The sequence below is a fragment of the Amblyomma mixtum genome, chromosome 3 (genome assembly GCF_055824585.1).
Source record: "Amblyomma mixtum isolate Tamu chromosome 3, ASM5582458v1, whole genome shotgun sequence".
Taxonomy (NCBI): domain Eukaryota; kingdom Metazoa; phylum Arthropoda; class Arachnida; order Ixodida; family Ixodidae; genus Amblyomma; species Amblyomma mixtum.
The window spans coordinates 61,208,164-61,232,990 of NC_143014.1; the positions used below are offsets into that span (position 1 = coordinate 61,208,164).

At 49.9% G+C, this 24,827-nt stretch overlaps 1 protein-coding gene across 4 annotated transcripts in view; it reads left to right on the plus strand.

Moving 5' to 3' along the window:
- Positions 1-24,827, plus strand: part of LOC149350375 (puratrophin-1-like) — a 525,363-nt gene that overhangs the window by 175,573 nt on the left and 324,963 nt on the right. For all 4 annotated transcript variants that reach the window (XM_089579386.1, XM_089579388.1, XM_089579387.1 and 1 more), the window contains one exon: positions 18,218-19,255. In XM_089579386.1, coding sequence (XP_089435512.1) covers positions 18,218-19,255 — 1,038 coding nt within the window. The remainder of the gene's footprint in view (positions 1-18,217; positions 19,256-24,827) is intronic.

The following is a 24,827-nucleotide window of genomic DNA, read 5'->3' on the forward strand; positions in this document are numbered from 1 at the left end:
GCGACGGGCTGCGTACGACACAGAGGTGAGCCCCGGCTGGCAGCGCTGCGTGGGCATGAGTGGACTTTTCCTCGTGCGGGCCATCAAGGACAGAGACGCTGCTCTGGCGGCAGAGGAAAGTCAAAAGGGCAAGGTCGGAGACGGGGAGCCGCCTCTCGCGGGCCGTCCGACGCGTCCGTCCAGCTGTGACACAGCTGCTTTGCCGCCATCCGATACTTAGCGACGCGATATAGCGTGCGCACCCTCCTCCTCTGCCTTCACCGCCAAAGGGCATGGGCGTACTCAATGAAGCTAATGCGCTTCCACTCCTGGCGCCTCGAATTCACACCGGCGTATACGCCGACGAGGTGACTGTGCGCGGGACGCCGCGGCTGGCATCCGCTAGGCAACACCAACACGCGAACTCTTGTCCTCGTGGTTGGGTTGGCGAATGATACCCTTTATGGACGATTCCCGACTTTACATAGACACATTGTCTATCCCGCTCGGCTTCCCCTTTCGTGGGCGGCAAATTTGAGAGCACAGAAAAGTCGCATTGTTTTGTTGCTGCATGCGCTTTCTTTTTATCCCCTCTCTCTCTCCCTCCCTCCCTTTCTTCTTTTTTTTTTTTTTTTTTTTTGCAGCGCATTGCTCCAAAAGTACCATTTTTCCGCGCCGCAGCCTGCGGCTGAGCTTTTACCTTTATCTTGCGGTTATAGTTGTGAGGTGACCTTCGGGAGCGCCTTTTCCGCAATACGCAGTGCGGTCGAATAAGGCGTTACAAACTCTACATCACCAAAAAGGCTCAGAAGTCCTGACCTTTTGTCAGCTTTTACAGCGCAGCGCAGTGAGCTGTCTGCTTGTGACGGGAAGCAACTACGCCTGCGCAGTGGCTCGTGAGCGCTTGCACCTGTTTCCAATGCTAGCTGCACGTGGGTCTTTCTGTGGGTAGGTGGCGCATGTGCTTTACTCTGTTATTGAAAAGTGAAAATAACGACAGGTTCAGATTTTTTTTTTAGATGAATTCGGAATAACTTCGCAGCATTTTTACTGCACGCTTGCAACAACGTATATGTCAGAGGTTCATTTCTCTTCCCGAGTGAAGTTGGCAGCCGGAAGCGATAACCCGTATTATTATTAACTGACGTAAATGTTCTGGTAATTACGGGTACCGTCTATATGAAGTGAAATGTTTCGAAGTGCACGACTGCTGATCATCCGATGAGACAGACAGCTATCTCCTCGCACATCTAGCTACCTGGCCGACATTTCTATACTCCTGGAGTGGTATTTCTGTTTTGTAACGTTTCTAGAATGTGACAGAATTTGAGCTTCATATGCACCAGTGCACGCGCTGTCATTAGCCTCGGTTTGAAAGCATGAAATGGCTCATTGCGTTTGACACTGTGCTCACGTAATGCAACTTAAAGTGCAGTGATGTAAAATTATCAGTCTACTCCTCTCTTAGGTCGTGGTTCTATCTCAACAGCACTCAGGGTAAAAATAGGCCAGGCCACCGGCCGCACGGCGATTGCTACGTATCAGCCCAACGCGACCAAGTCGACAACAGTGTTAACGGGCTTGTGCAGCCAAAAATATGCGGCAATCCGGATTCTCTTATGGGTCATGCAGTGTGGCTGTGCTATGCACCGCCAGCGTTCCGGATATCTTTGAGGTGAGAGGAACTCTCGACCTCACAGCTAAAAAGTTAGGGTTTCCACAGATGCTGCAAGAGCCGTAGTGCGCGGGTTAGAAGCAAACCCCTCTTGGGATACATATTTTTGACTAAGACTGTACGTACTATCCTTATGACGCTGCACTGCGCTGAACTCGCAGATCGCTGCACACTTTGTTGCATGAACCATGTGTGTGAGTTGGCTAAACTTAGATGTCGCATCTGTGAGTCTGAGTAACGGCCGGAAGTGCACAGAGCGCGCCTTACAAGATGACGTGTAGTATATTCGCGGTACGTTAACTGCAAAACTGGGGCCTGGAAACGAAGAGGGGGGGAGGGGGGAGCGTTCTGCTTTTCCCTTCCAGTGGTAAGCAGCCTGACGTGGTCTGCGTAGTCAAAGAAGCCATCTACGTGCTTTTTCAAATTTATGTGGTTCGGAATTTTCAGAAATGCATTCAGAGGTATTCCAGAACGCTGCAGCCATGCTTTTCCAGCAATCTTCCGCCGTATGTTGCATACCGTGTGCGTCTTCATTTTTATTAACGTTCCAGTGAACAATGACAGTTGTATTTAACTATATATGAATACACTCGTTCCTCGTTAATATGGACACTTTGGTCCTGAGAGAAATTGCACATAAAGCGAGTCGTTCGTAATAACGAATCACGAAGAAAAATATTTAGGAAAAAAATACGCTATAGGGTCCGCTTCTGTGCACAGTGGTGGTCAGCGGAGTTGAAATCAGACACAATTTTCGGAGCCCGTAGGCCATTATTCTGGTAGCGATTATGCTTCAAATAATCTTGTGCAGCTTCCTACGCCTACTGATCTGTGTGATACGCTTCATGGCATATCATGGCCAGATGACCAAACTCCTAATACAACTGTTGACGACCCACGACCCCGCGACTCAATCGGCTGGCAGCTGCTGAACAGGCTTTCGATGTAGCACAAACTGCCGGGAGTTTTCTTCGCACCCATTCATGCAATATGGCAAATGGTAAAGGGCGTCGACTCGGCAACGTTGCACTGTAAAGCATAAAACCTCGGAAGGGAAGGATCCCAAGGAGTAAATTTAAAATTTTCCACTCTATTGCACTGGTTTTCTGCTCTCAGAATGGAGAAATTGGGATATCCGCTGGGGTGATAGAGAATTTTTTTTCTCATCGCTGTCCGTATTAACGCGGCAGAAATACACGGGCCCCAATGGCCTATGTGCATATTCCCTCTGTTCGTTATCCGGACAGCAAGTTTCCATATTAGCGAGGCGTAAATGCATTAGAAAAGTTTGGTACCCAGAAAAATTGTCCATAATTCGAGTCGTCCATTTTAACGGGGGTCGTATTAACGATGCACGACTGTAAATACCACCTGAAATGCTTGTTGAGTTTGAAGGCTGTTCGCATTGACAAAGTTATGCGGTGAGTTGACCTTTTTTTCGAGCGGCGCGCAGCATGACTATAGAGTGAGCCCTTTCCGTGTCTGTGCATTTGGCAGTATTCTATGAAAGCGGCAGCATTCCCCCAACGAATTTCGTGAAAGCTTTGAAGCTCCAAGACTGCACAATTGCTTCCGTGGCGGAGGATCATGCGTCTGATCACGCATAGAGGAATCTATTCAAAAGCGAAGGCTATGAAGCCTCCCAAGTTATTTTTCCACGTCAGAGTCGAGACTTGAACTACAACTGCACCTATGAGACCCGCTGGAGTAGCTCAGTGCCTATGGCGTTCGGCCACTGAACACGGCTTCGTGATATACCGGCCGCGGCGGCCACATATCGAAGCAGGTCAAATGCAAAAACACTTGCGCGCTGAAATTTTGGCGCACGTTGCAGAACTGCAGGGGGCCAAAATTAATCGCGATATTTCCACTATACGGCTTGCTTCGTAGCCCACGGCGCAGCTTCGGCACGTTAAAGTGCGTTCATTTTTTCCGATTGCTTTCGGGCGAAGCGAATACGTTCCGTTTTTCTTTACTGCACGGCGTTTTCGCTTGCCCATGGGGTAGTTTTGCCCATATCCTGAGTGTAGCTCGGGTACGTGACAATCCATTAATCACATAACGGCACCTTGGAGCGTCAGAGGTACGGAGCAAACACTATTTCAAATTCGTGACATTGCCGCGGGATTGAATCTCGGCCGCGACGGCCGCGTTTCGGTGGAGGCGAAAAGCAAAAACGGTCGCGTGCTGTGCGATGTGAGTGCGCGTTAAAGAACCCAGGTAGTCTAAGTGATCGGGAGTCCTTCACTATACCGAGTGTCTCATAGCCCCCACGGGCAGCTTTGGGACGTTAAGCCGCACAAACCAGACCACACCGAAGTCATGACGGCATGTGAGTGAGCTGTTGAACAGTAATCGGACCACCGCCTGTACACTGACTCCTCTGAAATGTATGCAGCTTTCACGAGCTATTTTTCTTTACATTATTGAGATGATTAAGATGAGATGCGGAAAATAAGTTGACCAGTTTAGTTTGTTCAAAATGTTAAATTTTTCAGTTTTTTTTTTGTAACCCTCTGGTCTTCATCTGTCTCGCGAAGAAAATTTACAGCTAAGTATGCAGTACGAATTTAGAAAATTATGGTTTTTTCTTTATGTGTGGCCGCCGAAATTGTGAGCGAATTGCGCTTCTGGCAGGCCCCGCGCATCGCGAATTCCGCAGGTTTTTCTGACAACTGAGCGCCACCATATTTGTATATCACTGTGAAGTGGAGAGATCAGAAGATCAGCGCTTCCGTTGGTTGTAATGCTGCCTTTCTCAGAGCAAAAACATACAAGGCGATAAACGAGGTAATACCTTTTAAGGTTGATTTTCTCCGCTTTTCTGCTATTGCTCATTCCTTCGGCATTTCGCGACGAACGCCATGGAATGATTGCTTTTGTTCATGAATCCTGAGACATTGAGGAGTGCAATAAAGCTCTTGATTTTTCTATGTAAGCGTGGAATAGTTTTTTAAAGTTACTTTTGGCGAGAAACGTTTGCGTGTAAATACGGATGCTCGAGTTTGGCTTTTAGGATGATAGTACATGGGACCCTACGCTGCCGTGTTGACGTTAACCGTGCCGTGTTGACGTTAACCGAGATCAGAATACTGTGTACACTACAAAGCCGTTGCAGGGTACGACATTAAGCGAAGTTTCTGAAGAAATATAAGTTGTGCTGAAGATTTTGCGCTCGCACCCATACGCGGATACTCTTCGTGCACAAAAACACAGGCTCTTTTTTTTTTGTTTATTAATGCGAAAGTGCTCTTCGGCACAAGAACCCGGCGTCTCGCAAAAGTGGCGGCAATACAAAGCTTGTAATTGGTCGAAACTGCTGGAATATACAAAACGTTAACACCAGTAATAGCCAGTACTAGTACTTACAACTGCACCAACTACAAATGAATAGAATATAATTTTAATAGAGTTTGAATAGTATTTGAATAGAACTGGAATATAATTAAAATGGTCTTGGAATAGAACGTTAATAGAATTGGAATTTAATGGGAAGAGAATTTCAGTGTTTTCGCATTACTCACACGTAAGTTCCTGAAGTGCCCCCGAAATTTTCGCAATGATATATTTGCATACTCTCCGCCAAGTCAATCACTGCAATGTGGCGATGTGTTTATCCCATTCACCGAAACCCGCAGTGCAACAACTCCGTGTGTGGGAATCCTGCTGAGACCAGAATCGTAGGTCCTTGACATTCGCAAGAAGCATAGGCCGTTCTAGGACGAAAATAGGCATCAGGTTGCACCGTCCAGCTTCGTAGCACCTTTTAATGAATGCCAGGGAGTTCACGACGACTGAAAAGTGAAAACAATGGCACACATATCAATATCTGTTGGTGACAGTTGGGCGAAAGATTCCAAAAAACTGTGAAACGACGTGACGCATCAGTAACTAACGCTTAGAATGAGTGCAAAAGAGGCAGGGGAGTAGGAAAGGCGGGGAGTTTAACGAGAACAAGGTACCAGTTTGCTACCCTGTATTGGGGGAGAGAAAAGGGAATGTATAGGGGAAGGAGGAAGGAGAGCTGGGTTAAAAATTAGTGTCAAGTAAGGAAGTACGCAGACTGCTCACAGCAGTCTTAGCCTACCGCGTAGGCGCGCTTAGAGCTTGGATCTAAGCGTGCCGGGTGCTCCTAGGGCTGAATTTCTGGTATACCTGCGCTGCCGAGGCCGTTGATGTATACTGTGGTAGGCTATTACGGTTTTACTGCTTAATATAATTGTTTTTTGTTTGTTTTTTTTGCCATAGAAACCATAGGAGTTCAGTTGGAACCAGTTCTGCTTGTCCTGAGCGGTGTTAACTACATCCGGAGTTATGTAGTCGAAGTTGTACTGTATCAACTCACAAAAGTTTCACAACCTCCTCCTTTCTTTATTACTTAATTTATTTCAGATCGACGCCCTGCCTCAAGCTTGAGACGCTCCATCTCGTCGCAAAAATCGCATTTCGTAGGTTATGCTTGTAACTGAGCCGAACAGAGCGCCCGAGCCGAACATAGCGAATCTTTCCAAAAAAGAAAAAAATGTCGCGTTCGCAGTTGATGATGTGGAAGCGGTGCTCTTCCGTGCGCGCGCTTGTAGTGCCACATGTGGAGCAACTACTGCTTTTTTTGTGTGTATGCCACGGTCCCATCTCCCTCTCCGCTAACGTAAGTATCGTCAATGTCTTCAAATGCAGCGGCGGGACGCAAGTGCGAGTTTACGCTGCTAGGTTGCGCGAGCCCGATCACGGAGGGCTGCACCTCGGGCGCCGCAGTCGCTTGGCTGCGCATTCAACCTAATGCGCGATCTCTCTTTAAAAGAAAACCATGGGCGATGAGTCCTGCTGCGCATTCTCGCCGGCCCCCTGTGGATGACTATTCTCGCCACTCGTGCGAACAGTGACGTGACGCACGCTCGGCAAAGCGGCTCGCTCTCTGTGCGTCAGTAGGAAGCTTGTTTTTCCCTGCCGTTGTTTTGACGGGTCCTGGAGGCCTTCTTTCGTTCGGAGAGGATAAAGATGGAAGGGGCCCTGCGCCGCGCTACGAGCCCTCTAGCTGGCCAGAGGAGCGTGGCGGGAGGGCGTAAAGGGGTTTCGCGTTATGGCCGTCGCTGCTGCATTGCAGCTGCCACTTCCGTTTACGGACCAAGGTCAGCCGAGGCTTTCCTGCCCGTCTGGCAACGGCTGGCCCGCGCCGCGCCGCCGACAGTCTTGAGCACTGCTTCTTCTGCCGGTCCGCTTCTCCCGCTCGACTCTTTGTTTTCACGTCCCGCTTCCGCAGAGCTCGAGTAAATTCCGTAACATATCGGCTACGTATCTTGGAATACAATGCCGTTTGTAAAATTGCGTCGGCGCCGGAGGCTATATTAGCAAGCCTTCGAGAACACCGTGATATTGTCACTGCACGAGCGGTGCTAAGTCATGATAGACAACTAGAGATGTGTCGGCTAGATACGAATCGCAGCATTTTCATGAGGAGCGGCATCATTCTGAGGCTACTTTTTCAAATTGTCGGTCGCTTGAGTTGCCGGGGTGCTTCACTACGACCCAGAAAGAGGCGCGCGGTTGTAATATATTTCAGGTGCATTTTCACGTCTCAAAATATACTTATTTTATATTTGATGTATTTCTCTAATATCCGTCGCATAAAATATATTTCGAAGTTTATTTTCATGACTTGAATAATCGACATATATTCGGGCCAACGAATCTGACGGCTGTCTTCACTCATGTTGAGCCCCCTCGTTTATCTTTATAGTGGGAAATCGGTTTCTCGAGAGGTAGATGAATGAGGCAGCATGAGAATGCGCGATACAAGCCCCCGGAGTCAAGACTGTGGTGGCACTGTAAACATGTCGCCCATTCGCGACGGAAGCAACGCCAGACGAGAGAAGAGCTCTCCTGCACCTTGTGCAAATTTTGTACATAATGTTACTGATATGCGGAGCATTTTTTTAAATGCGAAATGCCCGCTTCTATTCTCTCATATAAGTTGTAGCAAAGCTATTGGTATGAAAATAAACGAATGTATTTGTCGCTAATCAAAATTGTCTTTCTTTTTTTTTATTGGCTGCAAATTCCATACACCACCATTTAATGAGCAGAAGTAGCTTCCTTTATGAATCCAGGAAAGAAATGAACCTCAAGAACACATCACGAGCTAGTTGGTTGTCCATTACAAAGAAAACAGCGCAAACCTCACGAAGGACGCAGAAAGGAAAGACGAGACACAAGCTCTGACTAAAAACTCAAGGTTTATTGCTTCCACCCATCGGTAAATATACTGAAAGTATCAAAACAACAAGAAGGACAAGACATGATTGATAAACATCCGAAGCATGAAACTAGCAGGAAACCATGATCGCTGAGCTCTCGAAAGGAAACGAAATTCCTTATCCAGAAGGGCTATGGACGGAGTGCTAACACAACGGAGGAAAGAAAGCTGCCACTTGTGTGCATACATTATCGTTGTTACCCTGACTGGTGTATTGAATGTAGTATCGGGTACAAAAGTGGTATACTCCACGCGGCGGGAGCCGTAGCTGACGGAAAACTGCGTTGCAACGCCATCTACAGGCGGCACCTGGGACCGAGACAGCCAATGCGTGACCTTTATTATCAGCAGGCATGCCGCTTGGCTCGTTTCAACGTTTCGTGCTTTAGCTCGCCTAAATGCCGCAGTTTTCCGTTGCTCCGGCTCCCGCCGCGTGGAGTATATATCCCCGATAGTACCTCTCTTCCGTTTACTTGCTTCTGGCGGTCGCATTCATGATTAGGTCCGTATTAGCTATTTTTTTTCTTCAAACCGTTGGTGTGAAGCTAATCATCACGTAGGCCGCTCTGCAAAACAGTGCATTCTCAAGTTCATTGAAACACCCATTCACGAATTCTGTAAGAGCCAGTAATTCTTGTTTTATCGCCAGGGGCCGCGTACAACTTTGTGTTAAAATTTCGCGTTGAGCATCAACTGTAATTGCAATTTCTTACTTTCACACCGCGCTAATCGTAAAGTGTTGGGAAAAAAATGACGCGGAAACCTATAGAGCGTACTGAAGCGAGCTTCGCCGCAATACAGCTACGGGGATGTATTTTTGGAGCCTAATCAAGCCAGTGAACGCTTTCCAGACTCTGCACAAAGCAAGCTAGAGGGGGAGGGGGGGGGGATCAAGATAAACCTTGGGTTTCGCAATCTTGCTAAGTCTAAGGGTATTCGTACAATTCGTCATTAGAAGTGGCGCAACTGAATTACGCAAAGGTCGCCTCCAATCAACGGCGATTGACAATAGTGGGCAAATGTCCAAGATTGCCGGCGGTGAAATAGGAGAATCGAATGGAATCAGCCGCTGGAGGTATTAACAACGCGCGGCCTTGTATTTCTCTGGCCACTTTGCCGTGAAAAGAGTGCGAAAGAAGCTCTAGAGGACGTAGGAAATCAGGCATTACATTTATGCTTTATTCAATATTTGTTATTCGTTTCCAAAATAAACGAAGAAGCAATATTGTGTAGCGGTGGAAAAGGAGTTATTGGATTTGAATGGTAAAACGAATTTCACGTAGCCCTTCCGTGGGCATTATGAGACGAGGTTACGTCTGCCCTGTAGTGGCTTCACCGCAGCAAATTAATAACTCAGTGATTGCACTACTCCGTAATGTTTCAATGGAATGCACCGAGTGCCTAGGCCTGCTTAATACAATCACCCATTCGAGACGAATACAATCTCCCACTGTTACAGATGCATCGTTACTGGCATGCACAGACAGAAACGGTACATACATGCAGAAGTAATGAGAACAAAGATGCGCGTTATCAGATGCAGGTAATAGTTAACTGGGGTGTTTTCTGCTAACTGCTGGTGAGACCCCTATTACCGGTCAAACGTTCCGCCGTTTTTCTTGGATGTACGACCTAACCTAATGTGCTTTCTTGTCAAAATGCGGCACTTGATGTCTCCGCATTTTTGAGTGCCTGGTTTCAGTGGGAAAGCTACTGCGTCATGAAACGCTGGGAAATGACATAAAAAATGGGCCTCAGCGTGACCAGCCGTCACCTGAAAATTCTCCAACCGCCGCTTCTGCAGCGAAAGCATATCAAAGATGCGCTGCGAGGCATAAAACCACTGAAGAGGAATCTGAACTCGTATTTTTACCGCTGGAACTCGGTCTACACGTTCCGAGCGTTCTTAGAAACTTCGAACTATTGCCCTCTGCGGCCGATTTCCCTAATTTAAATCCGATTAAGCGTCCCGGCTCCCGCGCTTTTTTTTTTGTTTGATTCCCCGAAGACCGTGGGAGGAGTCGACCAACCTTTCAACCAGTGCTGTGGCGGCTTGCCGCTCTGCCATCGGCGGAGTGATACTTAGTGATGGGCGAAAGCGAAGAGTCCAGGCGTATTTTTATTTCCGTGGGCCTAATTTGCAGCTATGTAGCCTCTGACTAGATCTATGTATTCACGGAAACCTAAAAAAAAAAACATGAAAGCGAAAGCAAAGCCCCCACGCGACTGCCTGAAAGGCACTCCATGCGTTGGTCGACTCCTCTCACCGTATGCGGGGAATTCAAAAAAAAAATTAAATTTAAATTAAATTAGGGAAATCGGCCGCACAGGGCAATATTTCGAAGCTTCTAAGAATGCTCGAAACGTGTAGATCGAGTTCCCGCGCCAAAAAGACGAGTCCAGATTCCTCTTCAGTGCACCTTTAAGTCTGAGATGAATATCCCACTTATTGCACACCATAGATTTGCTTGTTGGAACGAATCCTCTCCATCCGACGTTTTACATCTGTCTGGCAATATAGGACTGCTAGCTTGACGCATAATAGCTACGACACTTCGGCTCACACCCAAAAACAGCTGTGCTGACAGTACCGCCTCCCATAATCCTCGCTGTAAAAGCGCGAGCAATAGCGCGCGCCCCTTGCCGTGAACTGGGGTTGTCCGCGGGGAAGCCATACGACGGGACCACGTGCAATCTGACAAAGGGCCCCACGCCCTGGCGGCCTGGTCGCTCTGAAAAGCCGCACTCCGGCCGCGAAAGAGTTCCTGACACCTCCGGCGCTTTCTATCGGGGCGGATCATCTCCCGCCAACACCGTTCTGCGTTTTACCGATTCATGCGGCAAGCGCGGCGCGCCTTCTCTCCGGGTGTTCCCGGAACCGCGAGCTCGGGCTTTACGAGCCACGAATCTGCCCACCTGCGCGCCGCGGCGGGTCTGGCGTTTTGGCTTTTCTCTCAGCTTCCATAGAATGTCCCGGCCTGACTTTACGGCCTCTCTGTCTGCCTTCCAGGAACTCAATCGGCGCCCCAAAAGGAAAGCGGGGGCTTCGCACGGGGGACGACGGGCCGTGACAGCAATCAGCCGGAGTGTGCCCATGCTGGCTTCCGCGGAGGGAGGGTTCGCGCAGCTTCGGGTCGACACGCAATGCGAGTGGCTCTAAACGGGTGTGACGTGTCACATCAAGACGCCCCATGCGGTGTCCTGATGTGACTGATGTGCTTGCCCAGATGGAGAATATGCCGCAATAAGCTACAGGCAGCTTGCCTTGGAGGGACACTTCATTGCTTGAGGTACATGTTGGGCAGTGGTTGCAGAGGCAGAGTCAGCGTCCTGTAATAACTTCAGAACAGCTACTTCTGAAGTAGCTATTCAGCGGCATAGCCCACCTCCTCAGCTTCCGCGAGCCGCCGCAGTGACTCTGTGGTTATGGCGCTCGGCTGCTAACCCGAAAGGCGCGGGTTCGATCCGGGCCACGGCGGTCGAATCTCGGTGGAGGCGAAATTCTATAGTTTGTGACGGAACAGCGCAAAACACCAGGACAAGAGACAAGCGCTGACTTCTTTGCGCTTGTCTCTTGTCCCGATGTTATGCGCTGTTCCGTCACAAATGAATAACCAACATGCCCAAGTTGCTCTCCTCGCTGAAATTCCAGAGGCCCGTCTACTATGCAATGTCAGTGCACGTTAAAGAACCCCAGGTGGTCGAAATTTCCCGAGCCCTTCACTACGGCGTCCCTCATAGCCTCAGTCGCTTTGGGACGTTAAACCCCCATAAACCAAACTTCTCAGCTTCCGCAGCAGGATATGACGCTCTTCATAAAAGCGTAGGCACACTAGAAGGAATAACTGCACATTCCATGCTCAGGGGTGACTGGGCGCTTTGTCTTGTGCCATCATTTCAGTCTCTTCCTTTTCTTAATGTCCAGTGGCGCTGCATGTGACCGAGCTCCTTGCGCTATCTCTGGCGATGTTACCGGAGAATCTCAGGTGTGAAGAGGAGGAAAATGGAGGAGGAGACGCGCTGCATAGCGCCCCTAACGGGAGCGAGAGGTACTCCCAGCGCTCGCGTCGCAGCTAGCGAAGGAATGAGAGAGGGAAAGCGAGGGGGGTAAGCTGGCAGCAACAGCACCCCTAGCGGTGCGCGAAATCGGAAAGGTGAGATGAAAAGGCGAACATCAAAAGCGAATTTGAAAAGACAAATTAAAGTTCGGTTCTGTTCACGGACGTCCCTAAGCGACTCAGGCTATTGGGACGCCGTAGTGGAGGGCTCCGGAAAATTTCGACCACCTGATATTCTTTAAAGTGCCACTATAGCGTTTCGCCTCCATCGAAAAACCCCCGCGGCCGGGATCGAACCCGCGTCTTTCGGGTCACCAACTGAAGCCATTACCACTGAGCCACCGTAGCGGCTCAACTGCTGACGTAGAAACCCCGCTTCGCAGTGCATGATCGCCGCTCTTTTTTTTTTTTTTTTTGGCTTCACACAGCCTTTCGTTAGTACGACCAGTATATGACGGCGTCATCGCGTTTCTGTTCGCCTGTTACGTCGAATAATATAATGTGCTGAATTCTTAACATCCGCCAGGAAAAGTGACTCCTGTCAAACGGGCCGCCTAGCTAGCGAGTGAGCGACGTTCTCAACCACAGTACTCAATCACAAGCGGGCGGGAGGCCTAGATATGGAATAAATTTGATTCTCTCTCTCTCTCGTCGGCAAGGATATCATAGTCCCGTTTATAGTTGTCAGACTAGTGACCACTTCGCCGTTCCGAAAGAAACTCGCCGAAAACAGTTCCCCGGTCGTATTTTACAACGACCCTTTTCTGTTTTTTTTTTTGCCTCGTCGCTATTGGCCGGCTCCGCCTTCGATACCAAAGACGACAATTAAAGACGCTTCTTAGCTGCCAGGTCTTACGTCACAGGCTACGACGAGGTGATTAATTAAAAAAGAAATCATTGTTACAAAATAAGGCTCAGTTATTCGATGCCGGTCACGACACACGAGAGCAGCTGCCGGAAAAGGCGACTTCGAGATTGCAGAGGTTCGTGTACGGTAAGCGCCGTCAAAAACTTGCGGCTTATCTTGACTGTCCGGGTTGGAAGTATGAAATATCGTCGCTTTTTCTGTCCTCTAAACAAACAGACCAGTGCCGGCGCTGCAAATGAACGTCTGAGATGATGGTGTCAACAGCACTAAGCTAGCCTCGCGAAGGGGGGACTTTCACCCGAAGAAGAGCAGCTATTAATTCTACAAGGGCATCAGCCCTTTAATCTCGTAATCGGAGAGCCTGCACTTATCATTCTCCTTAGCGTAAGGTTTCACTCGCAATCAAAAAGCGCGCGCAAGTGTCGCTTAGCTATGCCAAGGGGCCAGGATACGTTAGCAGGCGCCAAGAGGGCCTAATGGAATTTGCCTGACTATTGTTAATTTTAAATCATGTTTTCTTTGTTTTGCTGCAGTGCTGCGCCTCGGGCTCTAACTCCTATTTGTGCACAGTTTGTACGCTTAGGCGGATGGCCCTGCTGATTTCGGACAGCTTCCGTGGCCACCTCACTGACCGCGCGAATGCTTTTGCAGAAGCACACACGCAGCTGGCAGTCATCCCTGGCGGCTCGACAAGCATGCTGCAGCCACCCCATGTGCCCATCAACAGACAGTTAATTAAGCACAATTCAGACGCATCTTCCTCTGAGTGGATAGCAATGGTCGACCACGAACTGGCGCCAACAGGACTGCAAAAAAAAAAGCGTCACTTCAGCTCGTCTACTCTTGCATTCATAATGCATGGCGCGCTGTGCCCCCAGAGATTGTTGTTAAAGCTTTAAAGTTACAGGCATTTCTAATGTAATGTAATAATGTAATTTTCAATGCGGACCAAAGGGGTCGTTCTACAATTAGAAATTGTTTTCTCTTTAGATGTGTATGGAAACGGCGGGCAGAAAAAGATAACGCCCAGGAGCAACGCATTCTAATCAATGCGATCTTTCAAACGTGAATCCGCTTTAAAAGCGGTGGTAACGAAACTAAACCGGTAACATAACCGCCTTTGCCTACTGGACTACGCAGTTGACTGCAGAATTTGGGCTGACGCCGATATCTTGTTTACGGCAGTGCAGACGCATCCCTCGCAATGGGGTTCTGAAGGGGGTTGCAGACAAGATCGTTGTCATCAGTATGCCAGGGGCGTACGAGGAGTCTGCGAAAGTGACCTGAACAACTTGTTTTGACGTTTACCAGGAGTGTGACTTAAGTATGATTGTGAAACATTTGCGGGGCTATCTGGAGACCAAAGCTTTTTCAGGCACGTAACGATGTTCCAGGCAAAGCATGCGTGCACCCTTAATGACTCGAAGAGCGTCTAGCGGCAGCCCAGGCGGTGTCATGTGCGTTGGAGTATTATGTGACTCATGCTGAGCGCTATAAGTAAGGCTACGTATTTATTAAAGCAACGATGAAAATGCGCCTTGCACCGCGGAACGAATCTTTGGAACTCGTGCTGTTTTTTTTTTTTGCTAGTCGTTCGAGAACGGCCGACTCCTTACCCTTGCCGCACACTTGTTCACGCACTTTTGACGAGAAGCTGGCGCGTCTATACTCACTAAGGGACGTTCCGTGTGAACGAGTTCCAGGCTTTCGTTAAAGGGACACTGAGGAGAGCACTATTAATATTTTTTTTATAGTAAAATCCGATAGTTCGGCATGTCATGGCTTTGTTGCCACTTGGCCGGCAGCGAAAGATGCATTTATTTCTAAGAAATTTGGATTCGAAGTTGAAAAAGTTTTTCCCGCCGCTCTGATTCAAACTTGGGATTCGTCTATGACGACAGAGGACTAAGAGACGTGAAACATGACGTGCACATGACGTAACGCAGACTCCGTGATTTCTGGATGCCAGCAGTGCGGCCTAGCAGCAGCCGAAAAGAAAGCTACCGCCGGCCGCACGTTGAAGGCATCTCTCGGCTATTGCGGCCGTCGCTACAGTCGCTTCGATTACGTTTGCACTGGCGTTTTGCCAGCGTTTCGATGGATCTCGTTCTCGAAGTCGTCAACGAAGTTCTCGCAAATAGACACCTTTAGCAGACCGTGTACCTTGTTACCGCTAGCGGAATACCGGGAGCCCGCCTACCGCCGGAAAACAGGCGCTGATTTGTCCCGATGCTTCAGGAGCGCGCGTAGATAGATAGATAGATAGATACTTGAGGCCGTACCCTTTGTAACGGGCGGGCACCACTGAAGTGAGCACCCAGACCAAAAAACAAAAAAAAAAAGCAGCCGGGCATGTGGCGCCATCTGGCGACGTCAAGGAGATTTGCGCATGCATTGGCTGCGCCTCAGTGATGCATGGTTTCTCGGTTCCTGGTGTTGCTAGAACCATTCGCTCTAGCAACACTGTTTTGTTCTATGATCTCATCACGCTTGTACTTGCGAGTTTGGCCTGTGGCGGCGATACCTGTATTTTGGTTCTTGCTCTTTTCTACGTTACAAGAGCTTTGTTGTCAGCATGAGTGGCGTTTTGTAATCAGGAGCTGGTATTCTGTCGATACAAGCCAACTTCAATTTCTCCTCAGTGTCCCTTTAAGCCTTTGTGTCCGACTTGGTTTCAAGAAGCTTTTCAATGCACTCTTCGAACGGAATAATTTAGGGGATATATTGCAAATTCTCTCCTTTCATATAGTAGTTTCTCCCTTAAAATTCGAACATCGTGTGTGCGCTTCAGCCAGTTAAGTGTGTGTGTTCGGAACTAGCTTTACTTTCGTGATGGCTGCTAGATTCACGCCTTTCTTGGAATATAAAAATTGCAAAACTTGGGGGCCTCCTTAACCTCATTCTTGACACGAAAATGTGATAGCATTTAGGCTGCCTGCTATGGTGTCTGCAATGAGTGTAAATGTTCTTCTCGCAATTTTCGTGCCAAAAATCCGGGTTGAAGCGGTTCCATTACCCTTTTATAGCATGTATGAGTCTTCACCTGAGCGTTCAAGTACCTTCCATTTAATTAGCATTTTATCTTCGTTTTTTTTTTACCTCTTCCACACTGCTCTCCTTCTGTCTTTATCTCCCAAATTCCCCTCCCTACGCAGAGTAGCATGTTAGCGATTTTTTAACGCCGGCTAAATTCTCTGTATTTCATTAATGAGTCTCTCTCCCTCTATCATGTGATTATGCTAATCCGACCTCCTTATTCAAAAACTAATCCCCGCTAATCCACCTTAATCTATTTTAGGGGTGGGCCCATTTCCAAATTTTTTGAGTTCTCAGATTTTCAAACTTCGCGGTGCCCTATGATTGGTCTACTGGTGGTCACGTGATGTTGATGACGTCACGACCGTCTAAATCACATTCGTAGATCGCGTGGAGTCTTCATACCACTGCTGGCACAGTGGTTGCAGCAATTACGCGATGCGCCACTGCCCTGGAAGGTGGCTGTTTCAAACACAGCCACCGGTGAGGCCTGTGAGACCCAAGTTGATCTTCCCGAGCTGCCATAAGGACCGTGCGCAGAGCCATGGTGGGCAGATGGCAAGTGCAGTGAATTTGTTTAATTAATTTCATTGCCACGTGCCACGGGGGCAGGTAGCTCACAATCCAGTGGGCAGGTTGCCACGCGCCGTGGTGGCCAGGTTGTGATGACGTCGCAAGGTCAGGTGACCTCTCTAGACCAATAATTCCGAACTGCAAATTTGGCGATTCTCTCTGATTCGTCAATTGGGGTCACGTTACCGTGATGACATCATCAGGGTCTCGTGACCTCGATTGATCAAAAAGGGAATTTGGTTGCGTAAAAACCACAACTGCATTACTAGAGCTTAAACGCTAGAGCAGTAAAATAGGGCACTGTTTACGCAGCAACGCATCAGAAATTCGCTTTATGCAATTTACCTACTGAGCGTCGACTGTTTCCCTACCCTGGGGTGTTCACTGAGGATGCGTGCATGCATGGGTGGGTGGGAAGAAGGATGGCAGCAGTTGCCACATTACGCCAGTGTTGCGTTGCAGCGCGCCACCGTCGCAGTCTTCGTGCTAACCGGGTCAGCGGCGGCGATACACTCCCTCGCGAATGTTCGCGTTCTTCACCTCTTTTCTGCGCAGATTTCGCCGCGATATTCCGCTCGGCCGAGCGCGCTTACGCAATATCGCAGGCGCGCTCCTGGGCGGCTTCATTGATTTCCCGCAGGATGCGGCGCTTCCGAGAGAGCCGCTGAATGAACACCACAAGTGTTCGGGGACAAGCCCGCGAACACGGCTATCAAAAAGCCGCCGTGGGCACTTGACGCCGCCCATGTCGTTAAAGTAGCGCAAAACACACAAAATGCACTCGCCCACGCGGACAATGCTCCTTATCGGGCGATCCGCGCGCACGAGCGACCTGGGCTGTCACGGGAGCATTGTTCTGGAAAAGCGGCGCCTTTTGTATTTTCGCTCTGTTTTGTACCTATTTCTCGGCGGTGCGGCTCTGTAAACAGTCGTGGTGGCCAGTTCCCAGAGTAGTTCTGCCTACCACGGGCCTTTATGTGGCGCGGCCTAATTTTTAAGGGAGGTTGTCCATTGTGCGCGCCGGCATGAGCCCCCACAACACGCCGCTTCGTTGCCACTAAGTCTCTGTGCTGTGCATCGTACAAATCACCCCCGCATCTTTGCCTCCACTCTCTGTCTCGCGTTACCTGTCCTCCTTGCAGTCGCACTTAAGCTTTAGCTGGATCGGCAGTTGCTCGGCCAGCTTGGGAGCGTATATGCTTTCGACCTGCTACTAGCTGCACCACATGCCAGCGGAAGGTCGAAGTTTAACACGCCTAGAAACTCCATATAAATACGAGACAGGCGCCAAACTTTACTTACTAGTGTCAATGTGTACAGGCAACAGACAGAGTACTCCATATGTTCCTATAGATCCTCCTCCTCCCCGTAAATTCGCTTCTCAATCAACACCTATGTTTTCTTTTTTTTTTTTTTTGCAATGATGCCGTCTCGTTTGGTTTGGTTGGTTTGCTGATTCTTCTAAGCCTGCACGACGTCGCCATCAGCTTCGTTTTGTGAACAGCGCTCTTCGGAGTAACTAAATTATTTGGCCACAACCAGTTCTTCTAAATTACCTTCTTCGTACGTCATGCGTGCATTACTCCAACGTGCGTGACGAATATTCTGCCAAATGAGCTAGTAAGGCAATAAAATGAATTTATTTAAACCACGAAACCTTTTTTGTGAATGCTCAGAAATAAGTCACGCACCTTCATATCTACCAGCATAAAATCGAAGTCGCCAGCCGACCCGGTAGTCAATCGCTCAATGGTGTTTTTCTCCCGTCTGCGCAGGAAGCGTCGCGCCGAATGTGCACCGCCGAGGAAGACGCGGACTCTTCTGATGACGAAACCGAGGACAGTAAGTGCACGACCCCGGAAGACACTGGCGGCAACGACGTTCCACTCGCTGAGGGCCAGGCGCCCGTCTCGCTGGCGGCCACCAAGACCAAGGCGGTGACCAGGAGTCCGAGCTGCCGCTGTCCGCGGTCAGAAGCGCCCTTCTCCGCGCTGCGGCTGGTCCAGTCTGCGGGTCTGTCGAACGACGAGGTTCCCTGCATCTGCTGCACCGACGACGCGGACTCCCTGAGCGAGCTTCAGGTACAGCAGTCTGCCCTGTACAGCGAAAGCTCCGTCTCCGTTCAAAGCAGGCTCGAATCCTCGGTGACGACGAGCGCGTCTGCGGGGCCTGTCACGAGGACTGTCCACGTGACGACTACGGTTTCTAGCGTGTCACCCGTGGAACCATTCCGCGGTGGCTATCCGAGAAGGTGCTTGAATTCCATGACCACTGTGTGCGTCCCTCTTCTCGTCGATCGCTTCACCTGGCAGTCTGGTCGCGTTCCCCACGCCATCGTTCGCCAGCCCAGCATCCGGCGAAGGAGCGGCTCGTCTGTGGCCAGAGCGAACTTGTCGTCGCAGTGCCTCGCTCGCAGCAGCGCTAGAGCGGAGCCCGACTTCACGGCTGACGGACTTAAAGAAGACGCGGCGGTTGCATGCGCTAACAATTCGCCGCGCGTACGTGACGAGACGGCGGTCACTGTAAAGGAACTGGCTGCTTCCCTCAAACACCTTGAAAAGGACACCGACGAGCCGATACGTTTCTTCTTCACCACGCCGTCGCCGACGGTGGAGCATTCCGCTGGTTTCGGTGCCACGCACGGACTTGTGAAACAGGGACAGTGCGCTGTCGAGGCCCGACCCCCATCTCTGACTTCGGCTGAAAATGTCTGGAGGTGCCACAAACGTGGCGGCACTGGAGCGGCGCGTGCCAAGAGCGACGGTCCTGTGCCAAAAGTGCCTGAGAGACCAACAGACCTACCGTCCAAAAAGGCAAGTGCATATTTGGTTGCGTCAATTAAACCTCGTGCCATCCTTGAGGCTCATGAAATCTGCGAGTTCGTAATGATTTGCAGTAGACCCACAGATATTCCAGTACGCTGTCACTCTTCTTAAAAAAAAAAAAAAAAGCAGTCGTATTCTACTCAGTATGTTTTAAGTTGGTTCGTACGCTCAGACTCTGCGCTTGCAGTTTCCGGTCGCAGAGGCCTGTCACTCGCCGCGGCGTCATAATCACGCCTCGGCGCGTCGTTTCTGGATGCCTCTGCGCAAGCGTGGACAGTGCTGAACGCGTGTCCCGGCGCAGCGACTGAGGCCTGTTTAAACCGCGCCGCAAACGCATGCGTGACACTGAGAAAAGTGACAGGTCTGTGAGACGGAAACTGAGATTGCCGTATGCCCTTGAGACGGGTTCGTCGCCTGAGAGCCGCTATCTTCTCGAGGCGGCAGACTCGGCTGGCACGGCGGCACGCTTTGAGGTCGCAACGTGCGTCAGCAGCGGCGCCTTACATTTGAACGATCCGGCAGGCAAGAGTATAGCTCGCACACTGGAGCAGATATAAGGAAAGGGGGGGGGGGGGGAAGAAGGGGGCTACCCCTCCCCCTTTTTTTCCTTAAACAAGCCATTTTTCAGCGAATAATGTTGAATATCTTCGCTTATTGTGTCGAGGGGCCCGCCCCCTCCGAGAGTTGTCCTTGAATACGCCCCTGCTTCTATTTTGTGCGATTCAACGGTGGACGCTGTGTCAGAAATATAAATAATGATTACAAAGAAGGCGAAAGCAAATCTTCGGTGCTCTCCCGGAATGCAGCGTCGAAACGTTTATGCAGAAAAGTGTGAAGAAAAAGGACAAGGATGTTTTTTCTGGTGATTAGGCGGTTCGTTCCGAACAAGAACGGAATGGAGTGGAAGCGGATTTATTTTTATCAATACAAATACGAAGAAAACAGGTAAAGATGATGAAAATCGCTTGCGCAGGACATTCCGATACATACGCTGAAGCACAGCCTGCAGAGTGAAAAAGCCATATCTGAGCGTCAGAGAGGACAGGAGCACTTGTTGAAAACATGTATACATGCTTATTAATGTCAAATTTTTGTTGGACTGTGTGATGTATGCACTACAGATGGCCGCATAGGTTTACAGAACAGTTATGCCAATAAAAATCTAATTTCCTCATTGCGTGAGCGCGCCAGCCTAGTGTATCGAATTTGACGCATACGCTAATGTGCCACCGTGGTGGCTCAGCGCATTGTTATGGCGCTCGGCTGATGACCCGAAAGACGCGAGTGCAATACCGGCCGCGGCGGTTACATTTCGATGGAGGCGAAATGCTAGAGGCCCGTGCACTGTGCGATGTCACTGCGCATTAAAGAAGCCTAGGTGGTAGAAATTATCCGAAGCCTTCCACTAAGGCGTCCCTCATAGCCTGAACCGTTTTCGCGCGTTATACCCCTATAAACTAAGCATACGCTAATGTAGCCTGCGCCTTTCAGTGCCTGGTTGCCTGCTCTGGTTGTGCCGAAAATGTTTTCTCACTATTCCTGCGTTCTCTAAGCTATCTGCGACCAGTAGTGGAGCGTACAGATGCACTACTCCCATACAATTCGTGTACATATGCCGATACAGTCCGCTAATACCAATTAGTACACCAAGCCATGCATACAAGGAAGCACAAAAATTGCAATACAACGCACAGACGCGGAGACAGATGATTAGAATACGCGGCAGACGGACATAAGCCGGCAAGTTTAGTACCAGAGATAGCTTTTCTGTCATCCAAATCAGCAAACTAGCATGAGTTCGCTGCATTTTAAAACGTGCACATATTACAGCACATATAATTAAACAATAGCAGAATGCACCATCACTCCATTACCTGCCGATGTGTTAGTACGTCCGCTGAAATTCTTGGCTGTTCCGCCGAGGGGGTTAGTCTATACAGTGAGTGATCTTCCGACATGCCTTCTGCATCTCCGGCAGCAGACAATATGACTGCTCTGAAAAGTATGCTGGGAAATTCTCTTTGTTATGTGCAAGAGTGAAAAACTGTCGCGAGGAGAAATGGCAACTATTGACAGTACACACGCACTGTATCGCGCCTCATGCGCAGGGCGTCACAGAGAGAACTATTAAAATGCTAACTGAGATTTCCTCAATCGTCATGAAACAGGGAAGATTAATGGGCACAAGTGTGACACCGTTGACATTGCGTGTTTCGCCTGCAGTTCGTGCTTGCAGCAGCCACTTCAAAGTAGCCGCTGTCCGGAGTCTTATGGCTGTGCTCTAAGGCCCCATGCAGCATTTCGACGCCGCAGTCTTGGCGCGCTCATTCGAACGTAAACGCCTGAGTGGTGAACTCTAGCCCCGTTCTTTCCCTCGTGTGAAAGGGCGCGTATACACTTTCGTCACCTCTTTTTCTTTTCTTTTTGCTCCCTGCTATTCTGTTGCCGTACGGTGGCATTACGCTTGAGTTATTTCACGGGCTTTCCCGGAGTGGGCCGACCTCGGCTCGTTTGCTCGGCCGGCGAGGGTGGAGGCACCACGCACCCCCCACCCGCGCGCGCAGGCGCGGGCAAGTTTTGGCAAACACCCTCACGTGCGGTACTGACATAAACTTTCGCCTTCCACCACGGCAGCCATGCAGGAGAGCGCACGTGTTTGAGCAGTCAGTCGCCCTCGGCCTGGCGCGCGAGGCTCGAACGCTGCGGCGCCCCGTGGCCAGTGACCCGTTCCTCCGCGGCTTCCGCTCTAATCTCTGTGCACACTCGCGTGCACACACACACGCACATCCTAAATTGAAGGGGAGCCCGCAGCATTCCGCTGTACCTGTTTGCCTTCCTTTCCTCGACGCCGTTTCTGCCGGTGGACGATGCTGCCGCCAGAAAGCGTGGCTGCCGCGCCATTGGGCTGCGGCTGCGCCGCTCTAGGGGTCATGTCCGGATCGTGCCCCAGCGGCGCAGGAGGTCTTCGCGCGGCGCGCTGTACGGCGAGCGTGGCGCTACTTGTCAGCCCGTTTAAGTTTAATCTCGGGTCGCCATCTCCGCGCTGCTTAGACTCCCGTGTCTTCATCTGCGCCTCTTGGTCGCCCGTGCCGGTGCCTTCTTTTCTTGTTGTTGCTTTTCATTTTGCATTGCATTTGCGGGCTTGATCTGGTCCCCACCACCCCCTTCCTCTACCCGCACACACATACTTCTGGGTAACGGGCAGAAGAGAGATGCGCGACAGATTTTTGGGTAGAGGGGTCTTCCCATTTCTTTTCCGATACCAGTTACATTTCGAAATCAGGTATGTAGGCTACTAGAAGCCCCCCTCTGCAACCTCGTGTGTTGTATATATTGAAGGAGCGGAACTAACCCATAATTCAAGGCCGTAACCTTTTGGTTGTTCGAGTGCTCCACATGTTTCTTCCAGATAAAAGGAAGTTTAGCGGTAACATACCTTGTATAACAGTGTACCGATAAAGCCGAGACTTCTATAAAGCCAGTGAATTCTAAGCATGCGATTATTCTCTTGGATTTGTAGTCTGGTCGGGATTTCAGTTTACTTCTAGGTGTTTTCATTTTGTTTTTTTCTGCCCAACTCTTCGCGTAGACACGCGTGCGCTGTCCTGCGGGTTCATGTTCTACGTCTGTGCTAGTGCGCCCCCTGGTATAGGTTTCTGGACCCGAGCGAGAAACAGCGGCGCTATTTTAGGCACTGGCGAGACGTATTTTGTTGACATATTTGTTCGATTCCGCAACAGCTGTTCTGTAGAAGCGTGTGTCATGGCGCGAAGTGTTTATTTTACGTGCCCTTGTGTGTTGTGTTTAGGTAATGCTATCCAGTTCGTTGTCCTCTATAGTCAAGACGCTTTCTACAAGAATATTTCTGCGCGCCACGTTTCACTACACCTTCCACGTTACTGTACCTTAACCCGTTGAGTGGTTCCTAACGTTATGGATGCTGCAGTTCATTTGCATTTGTCGTTGCTTGTGGCGTAAACATTGGTTTGCCTGTTGGAGGGTGTTTGCAGGCGGTTGGCAACGTTGCGTCCGCCACGAGCAAATGGAGTGTCCGAGTAGAACTGTTTCGTCGAAGTCACGGCGCATTTTGCCCGCAATATAGCCAGAACGGTGCATGTTGCAAGGCTCATTCCGAAGATAATCACGTAGGGACATGCAAGGCCGCGCATTTATTTCCCGTCACGTTTGAGCAATCACTGTTTGCAACAGACCATCATGGAAAACACGAGATGACACAGACAACATGAAGTACGACTTTCTAACCTGTTAGTTGGTGCATGATCTTTTTTGAAAGGCTGTGCGCTAAATAGACGTTCAGAGGAAAAAAGTAGAGACGACAGGACAGAAGCTCTTCTGTCCTGTCGTCTCTGCTTTTTTTGCTTTTAACGTTTACTTAGCGTACAGCCTTTCAAAAAGACAACACGAGAGCTTGTATCGCTGTCTTCCTTTCCTTTTCTTCTTGTCTTTTGCAAGGGTCTTCAATAGGCATGCCCAGAATCTGCTAGCTAAAAAGTTTCTTTCCACTAAAGGAATGCCGATATTTGCAGTAGTGTCATCTAGCGATGCGGCAGCCGGTAGCCTTCAACAGCCGGGGCACTAAACGTTGCGCTGTAGCCGCGACTGTATCATTCAGGCTGTAGCGCGAGTGGTTTGGCTATTATAATTATGCGCAGCATGCACAAGACCGATTCGCTTATTTCACTCCGCTGTCCGAGCGTGACCGCGTCTCCAGTTCCGCATCGAATGTATTCGGGCGCTGCTCGAGGAAGCCGATGCTGGGCCGGCAAACTTGGCCCGTTTCCAGCGATCGATTGGGACGAACTGATCGAAGCTGCGCACAGTGCTCCGTTCCCCTCGTTCCTCTTCCCCAATCCGTCTCTCGGCCAAGTAAAGATGGCACCTTCTTGCACTGCGAAGCCTGCCGTTGTTTGCCAGTTATCGATTCAGTGTCGCAAGGTCTACGTGCTGTTCTGCCGCCGGCAGCCTCTCGGCTCTTCTTCCTCGCGCGCGAGCCGCGCTTCCGCGACGAATGTGCCCGGGGTAGCGAAATCGAATGCGCGCCTCGGCACCCCCGCCGCTGGGCCCTTTCTTCTTGTTTTCGTAACGCCGTGTGCAGCCTTTGTTTTCCTTCGTACGAGCCGCGGCGTTTGTTTTGCTATCCGTACAGCTCTTTCGCCGAGCTTTGCGCTTCAAGCACATTTTGCTACGTTAAATGAAGCGCACGCCTTAGTTTTAATACATTCCGGGTTATTTTTTTTTAACTGTTGTTTGTGTGCGGGTAGAGAAACCCTGGAAATTGCTGCGAAAAATGCTCAAGCGTGCGATCGAGTTTGCGGTCCTATCTGACGACCGCATTCCTGCAATATATTTGCCGAGAAGCTCCGCCAGTTTTTTCACTCCGCGCTCTTCCGTGCTGCGGTGCCGCTCACGCATTCCCTATCCTTGACGGAATGTGTGAACATTTCTTTGAGAGGTCGGGTGAGGTGTCGGAAAGAGACGCTGTCCTGAGTTGTGCATTTGGTAGGCCCCACCGCTGTGCGACATGTCCATAACGGGCTGA